Source organism: Calonectris borealis, chromosome 24 (assembly GCF_964195595.1).
Source record: "Calonectris borealis chromosome 24, bCalBor7.hap1.2, whole genome shotgun sequence".
In the NCBI taxonomy this organism is placed as follows: Eukaryota; Metazoa; Chordata; class Aves; order Procellariiformes; family Procellariidae; genus Calonectris; species Calonectris borealis.
In genome coordinates, this window is record NC_134335.1 from 8,943,968 (window position 1) to 8,962,504 (window position 18,537).

At 47.4% G+C, this 18,537-nt stretch overlaps 1 protein-coding gene across 1 annotated transcript; it reads left to right on the plus strand.

The window, feature by feature from the left end:
- The first annotated feature begins 375 nt into the window (after nucleotides 1–375).
- Nucleotides 376–16,950, plus strand: LOC142092531 (E3 ubiquitin-protein ligase RBBP6-like). The gene is made up of 4 exons (XM_075172670.1): nucleotides 376–1,130; nucleotides 1,224–1,281; nucleotides 2,773–3,745; nucleotides 16,918–16,950. Exons 2-4 carry the CDS (start codon nucleotides 1,232–1,234, stop codon nucleotides 16,948–16,950), a joined length of 1,056 nt encoding a protein of 351 aa, XP_075028771.1. The 5' UTR covers nucleotides 376–1,130; nucleotides 1,224–1,231.
- The last annotated feature ends 1,587 nt before the right edge of the window (nucleotides 16,951–18,537 follow it).

Sequence of the window (18,537 nt, forward strand, 5' to 3'; positions counted from 1 at the left end):
GAAAATAAGTATTTTAGTCGAGCAACCCTTATGCTAGGTAAAAGGAGAGGATTAAAGGCTTTTGCTGCTTAAAATAATCATTGAAATGTCATTTTAAGTGTGGGTCTTAAAAGGAGATATGTCTGCATTTCTTTTCTTAACAGGACAAAAATGTTGAGCCTGTTCCCAGAATTAAAGAGCACAGGAATTCCAAGGAGTTTCATGATGGAGGTGAAAGACCCCAATACAAAGGGTGCTATGCTGACAAACACTGGAAAATACGCAATACCAACTATTAATGCGTAAGTATGGAATTAATTGGACTGGCCAAAAAGTGAGTGAGAGAAACCGTGCGTGCATGTCTGAATGGCTATGCAACCAAGTTGGCCAGCATCTGTAATTACGGGGCAGGAAGCACTGTCATTGTGCTTAACCATAGAATCTGTGATACTTTTGAATATTAAAATAGGGTGGTCCTACTGTTCATGCCCCTGGAAGTTGGTTAAACGTGTGGTATGCTAAGAATCTGTATTTCTGCAAAACATTTCAGTAGTGTTTGCAGTGGAGTCGTTCTCTCTGAAAGCTCGTTTTGCTTTTGGTTTATGTTTCAAAGGCTTCTTGCAAAATTTAACAAGTAGCTGTTGGACTGAGATTTCCGCCCCCTCGGACTTTTATCAAATCCCATGTCTGAAACAGACTGAAGTTTTCCTGTTGCTATAAACTAAGAAAATACTGCTGTGTGCTGACACGAGCGGCTGTTTTAAAATGCACTTGGTAGCACTTCTGTGTTTCTGTCATGGATCTCGTTTTGTAGGAGCTGTAACATAGACTTCTTCCATTTATAAAATGTAGTTACTCGGAGACGAACTTTACCCTGAGCCTGCAATTTACATTTACCCTCTGGCAAAGGAGAGGTGGGATTCATTTCTCTCATAGAAAATGATATAGCCAACTCTGGTGACTTACTGTGGTCTGCAACAAATGGATAGTTCGGCATTTAATCCACATTCTTCTCCACGGGAGAGTTGGTTAAAACCTTCAGAACTCAAGCCTACTAATGGTTTTTTGAGATGTCTATCAGGTTCCCGTACAAAGACAACCAGCATTACCAAGTCTTCTGGGCCCCCAAGGACAAGCAATACCCACAACTGGTAAGTAACTGTAACTTCAGAATTTCTTTAAAAAAATTACCTTCAGAGGAACTGAATGGGATTTCTTTCTTTTTCCTCTCCCCGCTCCAAAAGGTCATCCAATGAGAGCCAGTCCAGTTCGCTCAGCAGGTGGCAGACCAGGCTGGGAAGTGTAAGTATTCTACAGAAATTCAATAGATGACTACCTGTCACCTGTTAAAAGAGGCTGTATAACGCATAACTTATACAACAGCTGATTTATAATGAAGCAAGTATGCACAGATAGTTGTGGAGAATCCAAGTGGTAATTAATTTTTAAATGGCTTCATTTGAATTGGCTTTTACAAAGGGCATCTGTGCTTCCACTAAGGTTATTTAAAATAAAACTCCGGTACATGACTGAAAACAGGACTCTGAAAAATGAACGCTTTTTGAGGAAACCATAATTACCTATAAAAATTAAAGATAATTAAAGGATCAGATGGAAAGCCACCTTTTCCATTACTGGCTGAATAGGGCTGAAGAAATTGATTTCCCAATAGGAATCAGCCTCCAACATTCTTTTTTTAACAACTTAGTTGATACTGAACGAGCAACTGGTTGGAAAAGTCAACACTGTTCTTGTATGACAATTTTGAATTTCTTCAATTTCGTCATCTCACATAGCCAAGACGCTTTCTCTCAGTTGGAGAGAGAGGAGTCTGTTTTACCTATTACTGCAGCGTCAAGCTAGTCCTTCCTTTTGCTATATGTTTGTTATAGATAGATTGTAAGAGTGCATTGTGTTTATAAAATCTTAAAGGTAAATCAAAAGAAAAACCAGGATCCATCCCACAGGTTGTCTGATATCTCCAATTCAGTCAGCAAGAAAACAACAATTCAGGGACAGGACCAGGCCAAATACCTCATGATGAGGCAACAACATAGGAAGCGTATGTGGAAGAAGTTAAAAGAAGTTCCAGAGAAGGTTAGTTAATATCTGTGCAGTACTTGGAAGATCAGAAGTGTGATGTGTTAAGTGTACCAAGGAGTGGCAGAGGAGCAGTGGGCACTTGGCCCACGGGAGATGGGAGTCTCTTTCAAGTGTGGGCAGCCTCCATCCACAGGTGCAAAGGCGAGTATAAGGAGAGAAGACTGAATGAACTGTTGGGGGTGAGGATGTGGAAGGCAAGTATGAGGATCAGGAAATGAGCGTAGTCTCTAATGAACAGAAAGCAGGGAGAAAAATGCTTATGTTGGCAGGATGCCATTGGCCTCCCTTATCTAGGGAGGAGTTTTACAGAGAACAACGGAGACTTAAAGAGGAGGAAGTATTTGGCTCAATGAAGTTGCCTTGGTTTTCATGTTTGTATTTCAACAGCATATTGGACTGCAGTTACACCAAAGTGCATCTGACATAAGGAAAAATGACAGTGTTTTTTCCAATAGAATTTTTCGTTGCAGGTAGTAAACATGCATAACTAAAACAAGACAAATGGAATTGAAAAATTTTATCAAATTCCTCAATTTGCAGTAGCATTATGTCAGCAGCTGAAGGAAGCTTTGACATAAGCGTATGGAGAGGAGAAAAAACCCAAACCAAATTTGGGAGGAAAAACATTGGGGAGAATGACTGTTTTGAATTAACTTCATTTCTTTTTTTGTGTGTTGTGGTTTTTTCCAGGTCCAAGTCTCCTTATAGTGCTTCACCTTACTCTACAAGTTCGTCTACCTGCTCCACATCAAGATCAGGTTCTTCCCGCACTCGCTCCTACTCTCGCTCATTTAGTCCTTCCCATTCTCGTTCCTACTCGCGATTGCTGCCGTATCCAAGAGGAGGCAAAGGGAAGAGGCGTAACTATCGTTCTAGGTCAAGGTCACCCCCATACAGAAGATGCCATTCACGGTCAAGGTCTCCAGCATTTAGAGGCCAGTCTCCCACTAAACAGACTATACCTCAAGGGGAAGGAGGAAGGGAGTATTTTAACAGATACAGAGAAGTTCCACCATATGATCTGAAAGCTTACTATGGCAGATCTCTTGACTTTAGAGATCCATTTGAAAAGGCAAGGTACAGGGAATGGGAAAGGAACTACAGAGAATGGCATGGAAAGTTTTACAAGGGCTATGCTGTTGGCGCTCAACCTCACCCTCCAGTAAACAGAGAGAACTTTTCTCCAGGTAGGTTTGGTCCACCTGGGACCAGACAAGAGAATTCACCATATGCTCGGGGACGTAGGGAGGATTATCCTGCTTGGCAGAGCCCCCAAAATCACAATATAGCTGGAAATTACCCTGAAAAACCTTCTGAAAGAGAGAGCCATGGCATCAAGGATCCTACAAAATCAAAAGAGAAGGAGGTGAAAAATCCACTGGGAGATGGCCAAGGAAATAAGCATAAAAAGAGAAGAAAAAGGGATGAGGATGAAGGATTTCCCAATGCTGAGTTGTTAGCAGGTGCGAGAAAACCAAGAGAGCCAGTTCCAGCAGAAGACGTTAAAATGGACTCCCTGTTCATGGTCCCAAGCAGAGATGATGCCACCCCTGTGAGAGATGAGCCTATGGAAGCAGATTCTATTGTTTTCAAACCGATGTCTGAAAAGGAGAAAAAAGAGAAGGATAAGCCAAAAGCAAAAATTGACAAGACAAAGCGGAAAGTAGAAGTGGCTGTTCCTCCTAAGACAGACAATATAATAAAACTAGCTAAAGCTTCCTCGAACGGAAATCTCCTCGAACGGAAGAGAGAAAGCAAGAAGAGAGAAGGGAAGAGAGAAAGCAAGGATTTAAAGAACCTGACTTGCTGCCCTGATATTGCTCATTTACATCAGTTATAGGTGTTTGTGATTAAGTTTAGGGTTAGGGTTAGGGTTAGGGCTTAGTGTTACGGTGAGGGTTAGGTTTAGGGTTAGGATTAACATTAGGGTTAGGGCTTATCATTAGGTTTATGGTTAGGGGCAGGGGTTAGGTTTAAGGTTAGGGTTAGGGTTAGGCTTAGGGTTATCGTTAGGGTTAGGGATAGGGTTGGGGTTAGGATTATGGTTTGGGTTCAGGGTTAGGGGTCGGGTTAGGGTTTCATTTTAGGGTTACGTTTAGGGTTAGGGTTAGGGCTTAGGGTTAGGGTTAGGGCTAAGGTTAGAGTTAGGGCTGGGGTTCAGGGTTAGGGTTAGAGTTTGGGATATGGGTTAGGGTTAGGGGTTAGGGTTAGAATTAGGGTTAGGGCTTGTCATTAGGGTTATGGTTAGGGGTTGGGGTTAGGGTTGGGGTTAGGGTTAGGCTTAGGGTTATCGTTAGGGTTAGGGATAGGGTAGGGGTTAGGATTATGGTTTGGGTTCAGGGTTAGGGGTCGGGTTAGGGTTTCATTTTAGGGTTACGTTTAGGGTTAGGGTTAGGGCTTAGGGTTACGGTTAGGGTTAGCGTTAGGATTAGGGTTACGGTTAGGGTTAAGGTTAGAGTTAGGGCTGGGGTTCAGGGTTAGGGTTAGAGTTTGGGATATGGGTTAGTGTTAGGGGTTAGGGTTAGAATTAGGGTTAGGGCTTGTCATCAGGGTTATGGTTAGGGGTTGGGGTTATGGTTAGGGTTAGGGTTAGGGCTTAGGGTTAGGGTTAGTGTTAGGGTTAGGGTTATCGTTAGGGTTAGGGATAGGGTTGGGGTTAGGATTATAGTTTGGGTTTAGGGTTAGGGATTGGGTTAGGGTTTCATTTTAGGTTTAGGGTTACGGTTAGGGTTAGGGTTAGGGCTTAGGGTTATTGTTAGGTTTAGGGCCAGGGTTAGGGTTAGGGTTTGGGTTAGGGTTTAGGGTTACGGTTTGGGTTAGGGTTAGGGTTATGGTTAGGGTAAAGGTTAGTGTTAGGTTTAAGGTTAGAGTTAGGGCTGGGGTTCAAGGTTAGGGTTAGAGTTCGGGATATGGCTTAGGGTTTGGGGTTAGGGTTAGCATTAGGTTTAGGGCTTATCATTAGGGTTAGGGTTAGGGTTAAGGTTAATGTTAGGGCTGGGGTTCAGGGTTAGGGTTAGAGTTTGGGTTACGGGTTAGGGTTTGGGGTTAGGGTTAAGTTTAGGGTTAGGGTTAGGGTTAGGGTTAGGGATTAGTGTTATGATTAGGGGTTACGGTTGGGTTTATGCTTATGGGTCAGGATTTCAATTTGGGTTAGGGTTAGCATTAAGTATTAGGATTAGGTTTAGGGTTAGGGTTGCAGTTTAGTTTTAGGGTTAGGTTTTGCGTTAGGGTTAGGGTGAGGTCTTACGGTTATGGTATTAGGTTTGTGGTAGCATTAGGGTTAGGGCTTAGTGTTATGGTTAGGGGTTACATTGGGTTTACGCTTATGGGTTAGGATTTCAGTTTGGGTTAGGGGTAGCATTAATTTTTAGGGTTAGGGTTTAGGTTTAGAGTTGTGGTTTAATTTTAGGATTAGGTTTTGCATTAGGTTTAGGGTGAGGTGTTTTGGTTACAGTATTAGGTTTGGGGTAGCGTTAGGGTTAGGGTTAGGGTCATTAGGGTTCAGGTTGGGGTTCAGGGTTAGGGTTAGGTTTCAGGATTACGGTTAGGGGTCGGGGTTAGGATTAGCATCAGGGTTAAAATTAGGATTAGGGGTTAAGGTTAGGGTTATGGTTGGGGTTAAGGTTAGGGTTATGGTTTGGGTTAGGGTTAGGCCTAGGGTTATCGTTGGGATTAGGATTATGTTTCAGGTTTAGTGTTAGGGGTAGGGTTATGGGTTCGTTTTAGGGTTAGGGTTAGCGTTAGGGTTAGGGCGTAGGGTTACAGTTAGGGATAGGTTTAGCGTTAGGGTTAGGGTTTGGGTTAGGGGTTAGGGTTAGGGTTTAGTTTTAGGGTTAGGATTAGGGGTAGGGGTAGGTGTAGGGGTAGGGTTATGGTGATGTCTTAAGATTACGGTTTGAGGTTGAGTTAGCATTAGGGTTACGGTTAGAATTAGGGGTTCGCTGTTATGTGAGGGTTAGTTTTATGGTTCCGTTTAGGTTTAACGTTAGGGTTATGCCAAAGTGTTAGTGTTACGGTTTGATGTTAGGGTTAGGGTTACGGTTTGGGGTTAGGGTTAGCGTTAGGATTTTGTTTTAGGGTGAGGTTTCGCCTTAGGGTTAGGGTTAGGGCTAGGGTTAGCTTTATGATTCAGGTTAGGCTTAAGGTTAGGTTACGGTTAGGGTTAAGTCTTCGGTTTAAGGTTAAGTCTTAGGCTTAGGTTAGGGTTAAGTGTTAAGTTTAGGGGTAGGGTTAGGGTTAAGGTTAGAGTTAGGGTTAGGATTAGAGTTAAGGGTTAGAGTTAGGATTCAGTGTTAGGGTTAGGGTGAGGTCTTAATGTTACGCTTAGGGTTTACAGGTAGCGTTAGGGTTAGGTTTAGGGTTAGTGTTTGCGTTAAGGTTAGGGTTAGGGTTTAGGACTGGGTTCAGGGTTAGAGATAGGGTTCGGTATTGGGGTTAGCGTTAGTATAAGGGTGAGGTCTTAGTGTTACAGTTAGGGTTTACAGGTAGCATTAGGGTTAGGGTTAGAGTTAGGGTTAGGGTCATTAGGTTAAGGTTAGGGTTGGGGTTCAGGGTTAGGGTTAGGGCTTGGGATTAGGGTTAGGGTTCGGGGTTAGGGTTAGCATTAGGGTTAGAGCTTTATGATTCAGGTTTGCTTAAGGTTAGGTTAGGGTTAGGGTTAGGGTTAAGTGTTCGATTTAGGGTTAAGTGTTAGGGTTAGGGTTAAGGTTAGAGTTAGGCTTAGGACTGGAGTTAAGGGTTAGAGTTAGGGTTCAGTGTTAGGTTTAGGGTGAGGTCTTAATGTTACGCTTAGGGTTTACGCATAGCATTAGGGTTAGGTTTAGGGTTAGTGTTAGGGTTAAGTTTAGGGTTAGGGTTTAGGGTTAGGATTGGGGTTCAGGGTTAGAGTTAGGGTTCGGTCTTGGGGTTAGAGTTAGTATTAGGGTGAGGTCGTAGTGTTATGCGTAGGGTTTACGGATAGCATTAGGGTTAGGTTTAGGGGTTAGGCTTTGGTTGGGGTTCAGGGTTAAGGTTAGGGTTGGGGATTAGGGCTAGAGTTCGGGGTTAGGGTTAGGGTTAGGGGTTAATGTTAGGGTTAGGGGTTAAGGTTAGGGTTATGGTTAGGGGTTAGGTTTAGGGTTAAGGTTAGGGTTATGTTTAGGGTTAGGCTTAGGCTTAGGGTTAGCATTAGTTTTACGGTTGGGTTTAGGATGGTTCGGGTTTAGGGTTAGGGATAGGGTTAGGGTTAGAGTTAGGGTTAGGTTTACGGTTAGGGTTAGCATTTGGATTAGGGTTGGGGTTCAGGTTTAGGGTTAGGTTTCGGTGTTAGGGTTAGGGTAAGGATAAGGTCTTAGTGTTATGCATAGGGTTTATGGGTAGCATTAGGGATTCGAGTTAGGGTGAGGGTTTGGTGTTAGTGTTAGGATTGGGGTTCTTATTCTTGATTCTCTCTCCCTCTCTTTCTCTCTCTCGTTGTTTTAATTACAAATTATTATTATTATTATTATTATTATTATTATTATTATTATTATTATTATTGTTATTATTATTATTATTATTATTGTTATTATTATTACTATTATTGTTGTTGTTGTTGTTGTTATTATTGTTATTATTATTGTTATTATTATTACTATTATTATTATTATTGGTGTTATTATTGATATTATTATCGTGGTATTGGTATTACTATTATTACTGTTACTAGTATTACTATTATTGCTATTATTGTTTTATTTCAAGTATTAAACTCTTCTTACCTCTACCCGTGAGTTTTCTTGCTTTTGCTCTTCTGATTCTCTCCCCCATCCCATTGCTGGGGGGAGGGCGAGTGAGCGGCTGTGTGATGCTTAGTTGCCCACTGGGGTTAAACCATGACAGGGGTCCACCACAAAGATGGTTGCCATTCTGTCACATCCTCTGAGCTAAAAGTGGCTCATCCTGGGACATGGTGCCACCCACGCACGCAACCTGCAGTCCAGAAGTACCCCTGAATAGACCTCGACGGCCTGCATTAACACACCGGCATGCACTTCAGATGTAAACACTGCCAAGTCATCTCTTATTTGCAACAGATACGGAGGACCAAATTCTGCAAATCTAGCCTTACTTCTACTGAAAATTTCCTTACAGTCAGCTCATCTTCTCTTTCTGTAAACTGTAGTGAAGACCTGTTCTAGCGCAAAGGCTTGAACCCTGCCTACGGTGAAGAAGCCCCAGGTTTCTTTCCTCACTGCTGTCTTGCTTCCCAAAAATCAATCAATACCAAAAGCTCTGTATGAACGTTGCACAAAAAAGCCAATTGCAAATGCTTTTACTTGCTACTAGTTTTGTCAGGGAAGGAACTAGCTTCTCCCGCTAGTTTTGCTACAGTTTCATGACCTTTAAAGACGCCACTTCTCACCTTTGCTACGCCAATACAGCCTCACAGCTCAGCAAAATCATACTGCAGGTAGGAAACCTTCACCGTACAAAGACAGGCACGCTACAGGAATACGTCACTCTCAAAGAACAGACTCTTGCAACCACTCCTCCCTTTGCTTAGCAAAGTTTAGGGCGTGTTAGAAAACAACAACAACAACAACAAAAGAGCAGGGTTCTCTCTCACATTTTACGGAGCCCATGATATCAGCTGTTCAACATTAAGTCCAACTCCAGCCTGAACCCCAGAATAAGAAATGCCATCTTAAAATGTCTGGAAAAAGGGAGGGCTTTGAAGTGGCAAGACCAGAGAACGTTCACGAAAGCACCGTCATGGAAGTACACATCCCTTATCACAGACCAACTGCACGGTGACCTAAGTGAGTGACGTTGTCTGCTCATTTGCAGCTCAGGGTCTCTTTTTTCATTAGCGCCGAGCACGTAGGTTGGAATTGGAGCTGAGAAGAAAACCATATGCAGTCAGTCTGGTCTCGTTCAAGTTCACGTTTACTAGGAATCGCAGCAGGTCCCATCTGTCTCTCCAGACCCCAACACCACTTCTGTGCAGCGTCCCGAGGAGCAATGAGTGCAGAACAAGAAACCTTCCTTCAAAATAAGGCCCACAGCCTGCTCTTTCAACAGGACGCACAGAGCACCAGCTGAGAACAACCTCTGCTTTAACTATGCCTAGCTCCGCTGCCTACGTAAGGAGACCAGCTCCTAAATGATCCCTAGCCCTAAAACCACAGATCTTCCCTAGGGCAATGCTAAGGAAATACCAGAGCCCAGGGACACCTGGTCGTTCAGCTTAAGTTGACGGGGAGAAGGACAGTGGACTAGAAAGAGAAAAATATGATGAGAGAAAAGAGAGAGGAGCTGAGAGAGAAACAAAGGTACGGGGAAAAGGCTAGGGAGATGGAGAAATCAAGAGAAATAGGGATGAGGAGCCCTGCAGAGAGATGGAGGAAGAAAAAGTAGGGTCAAGGAGCAGGACAGAGAGGCAGAGATGGGGGTGGGGAAGGAGAGGAAGAAGGAAGGGGGGGCTAGGGAAAGACAGGGACAGGGAGCAGGACATCCAGATGGAGAAAGAGAAGGAAGGACAGGGAGCAGGACAAAGGGACTGAGAAATAAAGAGAGGGTCAGATCCTGATGGAGACCAAGAAGGGGGGAAAAAGCCAGCAACGGACTGGAGGACAGAGACAGGGGAAGAGGAAAAGAGGACTGAGAAGCAGAAAAGAGGAAGAGAGAACAAATAAAAGGGAGAGCCAGCTGGACGGGGCAGGGGAGTACAACAAGAAACGATGGGACAGGCAGCGGGACAGAGAAACAAAGACAGAAAAGATGGGGACAGGAAGCAGGGCAGAGGGACAGCGAGAGGAAAAAAGGGGCAGGGAGCAGGACAGAGGTGGAAAAAGAAGCAGCAGGAACAGAGGGGGAGAGAGAAGAAAAAGAAAGGTGGGAAGAAGGATGGGGGGCAGAGAGGGAAAGACAAGGAAAGGGAGTAGGACACAGATTGTCAGGGAAAGGCAAGGACAGGGAGCAGGACAGGGCGATACAGAGAGAGAAGAAAGGCACAGGGAGGCAGGACAAAGGGAAAGACAGGCAAAACTAAGGGACGGGGAGCAGGACACAGAAGGAGGTAAAAGAGCCTGGGCTGGGCAGCAGGACAGAGAGATGGAAGGAAAAAACAGCACTGGGCGGCAGGACAGAGATGGAGTGACAAATAGCCGCGGCAGGGAGCAGGACAAAGTGAGAGAGGGGGGGAACCTGGAAAGGGAGTAGGACAGAAAAATAGGGTGGGGGAGAGACAGGGAGCGGGACAGAGAAACAGAGAGAGACTTAGAGGGCCAGGGAGCAGGGCAGAGAGATGGAGCAAGAAGGGGAACAGAGATGGGCGGCAGAACAAAGGGAAGGAGAGACAAGAACGGGGAACAGGGAGCAAGACAAAGGGACAGGAGAGGAAAAAACCAGTGACGGGTGCAGGACCGAGATGGAGGAATTTAAAAGAAGAGGCCAGAATGACAGCGAGAGAAAAAAGGAAGAGGGGGCAGGACACCACTGGAGGACAAAACCAGCTGTGATGGGCAGTGGGACAGAGAGACGAAGAAAGGAAAACTAGAGAGCGAGAGAGAGAGGAAAGAAGGCACAGCCAGCTGGACAGGGGGGTTTAGTGAGAAAGGGTGGGGCAGGGAATGGGACAGAGAGAAAGAGAGAAAAGAGAATAAGGACCGAAGGACAGCAAGAGAAAGAAAAGGACAGGGATCTGGACAAAGATGGAGAAAGAAGCAGCAGGAAAAGAGGAAGAGAGGCAGAAAGAGGGAGACGGAGGCAGGAAGAGAGAGAGAGCTAAGGGCTAGGGGCAGGATAGAGATCGCAAGAAAACCTGCGGTGGGCAGAAGAAAGGAGAGGGAGTAAAAAGGAATAGGGGCAGGGAGAAGGACAGAGTGACAGCCAAGAATAACAACGAAGAGAAAGAGAGGAAGAGGGACAGTGAGCAGCACAGAGGGATGGGGAAAGAAAGAGAGGTCTCAGGAGCCCTGCAGAGAGATGGAGGAAGCGGGGAGGGGAAGGGTCAGGGAGCAGCAGAGAGAGACAGAAGAGAGATGAACAGGAAGAAGGACAGGGCCAGTGGGATACAGAATGGAAAACCGCAGTGACAGTGAGCAGGGCGGGGGGGGAGGCAGAGAGAGAGAGAAGCAGAAGGAGGGAGAAGGGAAGACAAGGGCAGGGAGCGGGACATACAGGCAGAGAGAGACAAATCACGACAGGGAACAGGCCAGAGAGACTGTGAAAAACAGCGCGGGATGCAGACCAGGACAAAGAGACAGAGAAGAAACAACAGCAGTGTGCTGCAGGGCAGAGACAGAGGAAGGCAAAAAGAGGGACCGGGAGCAGGAGGGAGGGGCAGCAAGAAAAAGACAGGGGCGGGTAGAGCGACAGGGAAAGAGGGTCTTGGAGAAGAGAGGACGGGGAGCAGAACACAGTAATAGAAGAAGAGAGGTATGGGGAAGTGAAAAAAATGACACAGAGGGAAATGGGAGGGGGTGGCTGGGAGGGACTGCGATGCAGAAGAGGGGTGACACGGCCCCGAGGGGCTGGGACTCACCGCAGCTCCCGCTCTCTGCACTGCCAGGCAAATGTTACAGTTCAAGCACTTCTTTCTCTGTCCGTCTGTCCTTTCCTCCCTTCCTCTTCGGTAGCTCCACTTGCGTGCCTGTCCTCACCTCAGCTGGGCCGCAGCTGGAGCAGAGCCCGCACCTCCCAAGACCAACATGGCTGCCCAGCAGCCCCGTGCCCCGGGCCTACAGCACCCGGCATGCCCCGGGAACCAACATGGCCGCCTGGCAGCCCGTGCCCCGGGCCTACAGCTCCCAGCATGCCATGGGGAGCGGCTTCCGGCTGCCTGGCCTGAGAGGCGGCTCAGGGCCACGCCAGGGCTGGGGCGCTGCTTCCTGGATCCCGTGGCAGCGATGGGCACAGGGACAGGCTGCCAGATCCCGGGGCCAGGTACGTGTGCGGGCTGTCAGGGTCACCCCTGCCTGGTTTTTCCCAGCGAAGCCCCAGGAGGTGCCGAGGCTGCAGCCCTGGGGCCGAGGCTCCAGGAGCCGGGCATTTCTGCGGGCGCTGCTCCCTGCCAGGCCCCACCGCCAGCTGCCGGCTGCCTGGGGCTTCTCCCCGTTGTCTCCAGCTCTGCTTTCTGCCAGCGCCGGGGGCTCCGCAGGACATCTTGCCCACTCCCCGCCACCGTGCTGACCCACGTCTGCAGCTGGTCTGTGGTGTCCACGTCAGACAGCTCATTTGGGGGTGGCAGGTCTCTCCTGAAGCACCCTGGGAACGGGGACAGAGCAAACCCCATCCCTCCCTTCCGATCTTTGTCCCCAGGGAGACCCAGTGGAGACGGACCGTGCGCTGGAGAGCGTCCTGCAGGGAGGTGACAGCCGTTGGCAGAGAGGTGCTGAGAGCCACCTGACAGCAAAGGCGTCCGGTGGCCGCAGAGCATCCCAGGTGAGCTGTGAGTTCCCCCGTGAGAGACCCTGCTCCCAGGGAGCACCTCCCCAGAGAGCAAAGGCCGTATCCAGCCAGCTGGTGCTGGGTACGGCTACCCCAAGGGGTCTTCGCAGGGGGGACGGGGTCACCTGCCTGGTGGCTCTGACACAGACATGATGAGCTGAAGCCCTGTGGCCATGGCTGGCCGGTTCAAAGTCTCCGAGTGCCTCCGCCTTTCTCCCCAGGAGTGTCCAACCTGGGCACTTTTTCAGGGCGTGACGGATGATGTGAAGATGGATGCTGGTGCTGTCCTGGTGGATCTTCCACTTGGGCACGGTGGGCACCCCCACTTCAGAGTTGTGGTGTCTGAGATCTGGGGCCACCTGAAGAGAGAGACCTCCAGGGAGTTTGTGTTCAATGTTTTGATATCTTGGGGCTACAATGTGCTAGGGCTATGGCGTGCTAGGGTTCCAGCGTGCTAGGGTTATGGGGTTTGAGGGTTATGGGAGTTTACGCGACTTAGGATTAAAGCATGTTATTGTTATGGTCAGGATCTGGGTTTGCAAGCGCTGGGTTCCTGGGGTTAGGTTGGTTTTGCCTTATGTTGTGTTCTGGGTGGTCTTTTTTTTGGAAAGTCCTTTTGTAGCTTGCTTGCATTTTTAGGGTTTGGAGAGGGGTCTTTGGTTTTTGTGTGATGTGTCTTCTGCTTGTTTCTTTGCTGTCCTTGTGGTTTGTGTTGCATTTTCTGTCTTGTGACCACCGTTTGTGGTCTAATCTGTGTGACCGGGCCGGGCAGTGTCACTTCTGTTGTGGTCCAGCTCATTTCCACTGAGTCACTAGGGAGGTGGTTAGGTATGGAGGGCTTGCAGTTTGTGGAGAATGACTGCCAGACGACCGACAGCCACTTCTGGGGTGTGGGAGGAGTTCGGGTCCATAGGTAATGACTGCCGGAGGACTAAGTGTACTTCTGAATTTGTGTGGACTCCCAAAGAAATGGTGGGATGCCACCAGCGGCACAGAAGGACAAGGGCTTCCCCAAGGGTACATGGCTTGTTGGTTATTGCTTTTGAGTAAGCAACTGAGTAATTTTGAGTCAGTCTTGTGAGGGGTAGTGGACTCAAGGGGAGACCTTGTGTTCCTCATCAGTGCCTCAGGGGTTTCCTGTCATGTTTTGTTTGTTTGCTTTTTGTTTGCTGTGCTGAATTTAAAAGGCTTATTGTAGCTCTTTGGATTTCTGTCCTTAAAGGAAGTCTCTAGGATTTCTACCCAGGAGCGAGATGTCCAGAAGGGACTGTCCTTGTACACTGATGTCAGCCTTCCGTCTAGAGCACTGTCTGGTGGTGGTGTATTTTAATGGTAATGTAACTCAAATGCATCTTAAATATACAAGCTTTGCCGTTGTTCCCGCTATGCCTGGGGGACGATTCTCAGCAGCTCATAAACAGTGTGTTCTGCTGTGCTTTACCCGTTAGAAATAATCTGTCACCAGAAATGTCTTCCTTAGTGCCTGCACAGAGCAAGAACCTCCAGTAGCAAGGGCATGCTGACCCTTGGGCAGCTTCAAAGCGACGGATAAATGTAAATAGGTTAAAAATCCAGTCCTATGGTAGCAGTGTGTGCGTCAAAGTTCACCTGACTCTCCACGCTTACTCAGCCTGTCACAAATTTTTGCGGGTAAGGGTGGATGAAGTCAGTATAAGCAGGTGTTGTAACTGGCCAGGCAGATCATCTAAAGAAACGAAACGTTACCTTTGCTTGGAGTGCCATGCCTTTAGATATGGGGGTGTATTGCCTTTCCTTCCCTGGTGTGAGCACAGAGAACTGAGAGGTGTTTCCATCGGGGGGAGGGAAACCCATCCAACAGTCATCACAAGCCTCAGGGCATGTGGTCCTTGATGGAGGCGTAAGTGCTTGGGACAGTTTTACTTCTAAGCCCTAAGCCCTAAGCCTAACCCTAAAACGAAACCCTAAGCCTATCCCTAACCCTAAACCCGAACCATAATCCTAACCCCGACCCTAACCCTACCCCTAACGATACCCTAAGCCTAACCCTAACCCTAGCCCCTAACCCTAACATTAAGATAAGGCCAGGAAGCAGGACGCGGCGATAGAAAAAAGAGAAGGAGAGGGAGCAGGAGAAAGAGATGGAGAGAAAGGAAAAAATAGCAGCAGGCTATAGGACAGACAGGGAGGAATTAGAAACTACAGACAGGGAGAGAGACAGAGAAAGAGAAAGCAAAAAATAGTGATGGGCTAAAGGCAGAGAGGGAGGAGTTAAAAAATGGGGGCAGGGGACTGGTCTGTGGCCATAAACATAAATGGTCATTGGCTTCTTTGACTGAACTTTCCATGAATGCCACCAGATACACTCAAGCACCCTGAGATGTCCCCTCCCTTTGCCGGCCCTGCACCGCGGGCAGCCGAGCGCCACACGGCCAAGCCCGCTGCATCTGCCCCAGGCTGTCTTGCCCTGGCTGGCTGCTGACAGGAGGGGACACCAGGTGGTGACAGCCTGGGGGGTGACAGGACACCCGGTGGTGACAGGCCAGGGGACAGCAGGGAGACCAGCGGCCCAGGGTGGTGACAGGCCCGGGGCTGACGGGCCCCCCCCTCCCCTCGGGGGCGCTTGGTGTTAGGATGAAGAGCGCGGGGCTGCCACGCCCACGTGACGCGGGCCTTTTGTCATAATGCGCTGGGTCACGTGAGGCGCGGGGGATGGGTGCAGTGTGCCATTGCTTGTGCACAGTGACACGCTCGCAGCGGCCCGTGCGGTTGTCGCCCAGGAAGGCCATGGCGGAGCGCCGCAGCCTCTGAGCGCCGCCGGCCCGCTCGAGCTCAGCCCGCGCTGCTTGCCCTGGCCTCCTCGGTGGAGGAGGAACCGCCGCGGGCCCTCACCTGGCACAGCGGCCGCGACGCTGTCTGCCGCGGTAGACGCCATCACGGAGCAGGCACCTCCTGGCCCCAACCACGTCGTGCGTCCACTACAAGTTCGCCTCCAAGCTGAACCATGACATGGTCACCTTCAACGGCCTCCACATCTCCCTGTGTGACCTCAAGCACCAGATCATGGGCCGCGAGGAGCTGAAGGCGGCCAGCTGCGACCTGCAGATCACCAACGCCCAGACCAAAGAAGGTGCGTGGGGGCGGCGGGCGCGGGGCCTCGGGCACCGCCCGGCTGGCGGCGTCGCAGACCACCCTGCGTCGGCCGTGGCCTGTGGGAGCCGCGCTCTGCTCTTTGTGGGTCATCCCCACGTAGCGTGAGTCAGGCTGGGGCCCATGCCGCCAGCATGCGGCGGGACCGGGAGGGCAAGCGGCGCTGGGCATTAAGTGGGGTGGGAAGCCATAATGCGATTCGGCCACCATCGGTAGCTGTGACTTGTGTTGGGGGCCTCACAGAGCTGTTCTTCTGTAGTTGCTGTTTGGACAACTACCTTCAGATCTGTGTTTTAGCCATGGAGCTAGGCGTAGAGGAGTACGTGGTTGATGTGTGACATACGGTGCTTACAAAAGCTTTGGTTTCCTGGAATTCTTCTAGGTAAAATGAGAAGGAAATGTGGGAGCATATCTTGTAATAACCAACTTGCCAGATTTCTTTGAAATGTGGTGGAGAAAGCTGAAAGTGATAGAAATAATAAAAGCGATGGCTAATTTGAAGAAAAGAAACCACGTGGATTTGGTGAATTTCGTGACTTAATTTTGACTTCAACTTGTTTTACTCCACTGCATTGGAAAATGGGTTTTGCGGCTGTTGCAGAAACTGCCCACTAGCAACATTTTGGATCAGGAGCGTATCTGTGAGTTAAAATCTGTGCAGACCCTTGAAAGCCGTCTTGCGCATGAGTATTCTCCGTATCTAAATTATACTTTGGAATTTCTTGTTAATATAACTTCTTTTCCACACCAAAGCCATGGTCATTCAGATGCTATTGAGCATCATTTCATCATTCGTTTCTAACGGTGGTTTTTTTTCCTGTACTACATGTTAACCGTATCAGGGCAGTACTGAAGTTTTATGGCAGAACATTTATGGTGGATATACGTAAGAAATGTTCTTAGAGACATCATAAATTCTTTTAAATCTAACAAATGGTGCTTGATTCTTAGAGATGATAATGGTTTCGTATTACTTAGTAGGATATTTCAGTTTGGTAATCTGCCATCTCGATAAGTTTGAATGTGATTAAAGACTTTGGGATGTGACTTTTCAGAAATAAAAAGACTTGTAAAGTGTTTTCATTCCTTAAACATTACATTTTTTTTTTTTTTTTCCCCTGTGGTTCTGTGACACTCTTACAACAGGCTTTTCTTTAAAATGTGTACTAGTGTTTTTTTTCCTCTTCCTGTTTCATGTGTTAAAACTTAAACAGAGTAGTATGTACACTGCGGTAACTGTAACTTCAGCCCTAGCCTTTAAAGTGGTTGGACCTAAAGCTTGCTGTTTATCTACAGATACTTAAACTATTTCCAGGAGCGTGTCTGTGAAGAGCCTTAACAGCACAACGTTAGGGGTCTTAGGGATGCCACCTGACAGGGCTTGACGAGGTATACAGTATCTTTGGTTTTCAGACCATTGTTCTGATTCGCTCTGCAAAGGTAAGGGCTTTGAATGTTTAAAACTGTAGGCAGATTACAGGGGATGCCTGCTGATAGTGCTTTAAAATATTTAGTCCTATCCAGCTTGTGTAAGTACAATAGAAAAAGCATTCTCATGGAGAGATCTTTGCATTTTAAGCTTACTCAGTCCAAGTGTCTCAGGTAGTTGGTTTTTTTTGTTTGGGCCTTATGTAAAAGGTCAGAAGGCTTTCCTCCGCTTCAGAAGACTAACAGGGTGTAAGCCAAGGCAAAGCATGGAGAGCTTCAGGCACACGCTGTTCCTGAAAGGCTTTTCAAGGCTGTCTTCCTAAGTAATTTCGTTTGGGCCTCTCTGCTCTGCAAAAAGGGAATCGATCGAATTCACGTCCCTTTGGTTAATTCAAACTAGATGGTTAGCTTAAGAGGGGAGATACCACTTGAGTTTGAGCCAATTCTGCCCTACTTGTGAAAGCAAGCTCAAAAAAACCCCAAAATGTCTGTGATCCAAATTCTAGCACTGCCAGTTCTGTTTCCATTTAAACGTAAAGCCCTGAGCAGCTGAGAAGTGTGGTTGTTGATGGATTAAGCTCCAAGAAACAGGCAGAGGCGGCAGGCTCTCTTCTGTGTTCTGTCAGGCTTGAGCACTGGCAGCACAGGTGACTGGTTTTTAGTTAACAGCTATGAAAGCAATGGCGCAGAGTTCTCGTGCTTTAGCTAAGTGCCTGTTTGGTTGCAGGGCAAGCTAGTCAGACTTTAGAATCTGGTTTAGGCAGGGGAGACTTTGCTGTGGTTTGTTTTTCTCCAAAGATCTATGGGTTTTGTAGCCTAACGGAAGCAAAAGCAACTTTAAGCTAGGTCAGGAAAGAATCTCGTGCATTAGCAGACTCTCCTTTAGTGACCTTTGAGTCCATTTTGCTGTTGGCATTCAAACTGTTTTAAAAAAAGGAAAAAGATTTTGCTGCTTGTGTTTGATTCTCAAACCCCAAGATTTCTTGAAATATACTGCTGGCGTGTTGAGAGGATAAAAGCGTGATGTTACATATAAAATTTTGCTTTTGTACCTGTAAAGGGATTCTGCAAAGTGCTACGTAATTACATATGAACATGCATTCTTACAAATTGACTGATGTTTTTCTCTGTATTTATGTTGTTTTCAGAATACACAGATGAGAATGTCCTGATTCCTAAGACCTCATCGGTAATTGTTAGAAAAATCCCTGGTGGAGGAGTTAAAGCTACCGGCAAAACCGATGTAAGTATCCATAAAGCATTGTATTCTTTGTTAGGGGTTTCAGTGTGTTAACTTTTTTTATGGATATTAGTTTACAGAGGCGTTCTTTCTTGTTAAAGCTGCTGTTAATTTTTGTTGGCACGGGGTAGATTTTAGTGTATCTGTCCGAAAGTGGACTTACATTTTTAGGCCTGCTGGGACATGGGGTTCGAACTCCAACCATGGTAACTTTTAAGATTATTCTGTTGGGTTTGTTCTTGGGGTTG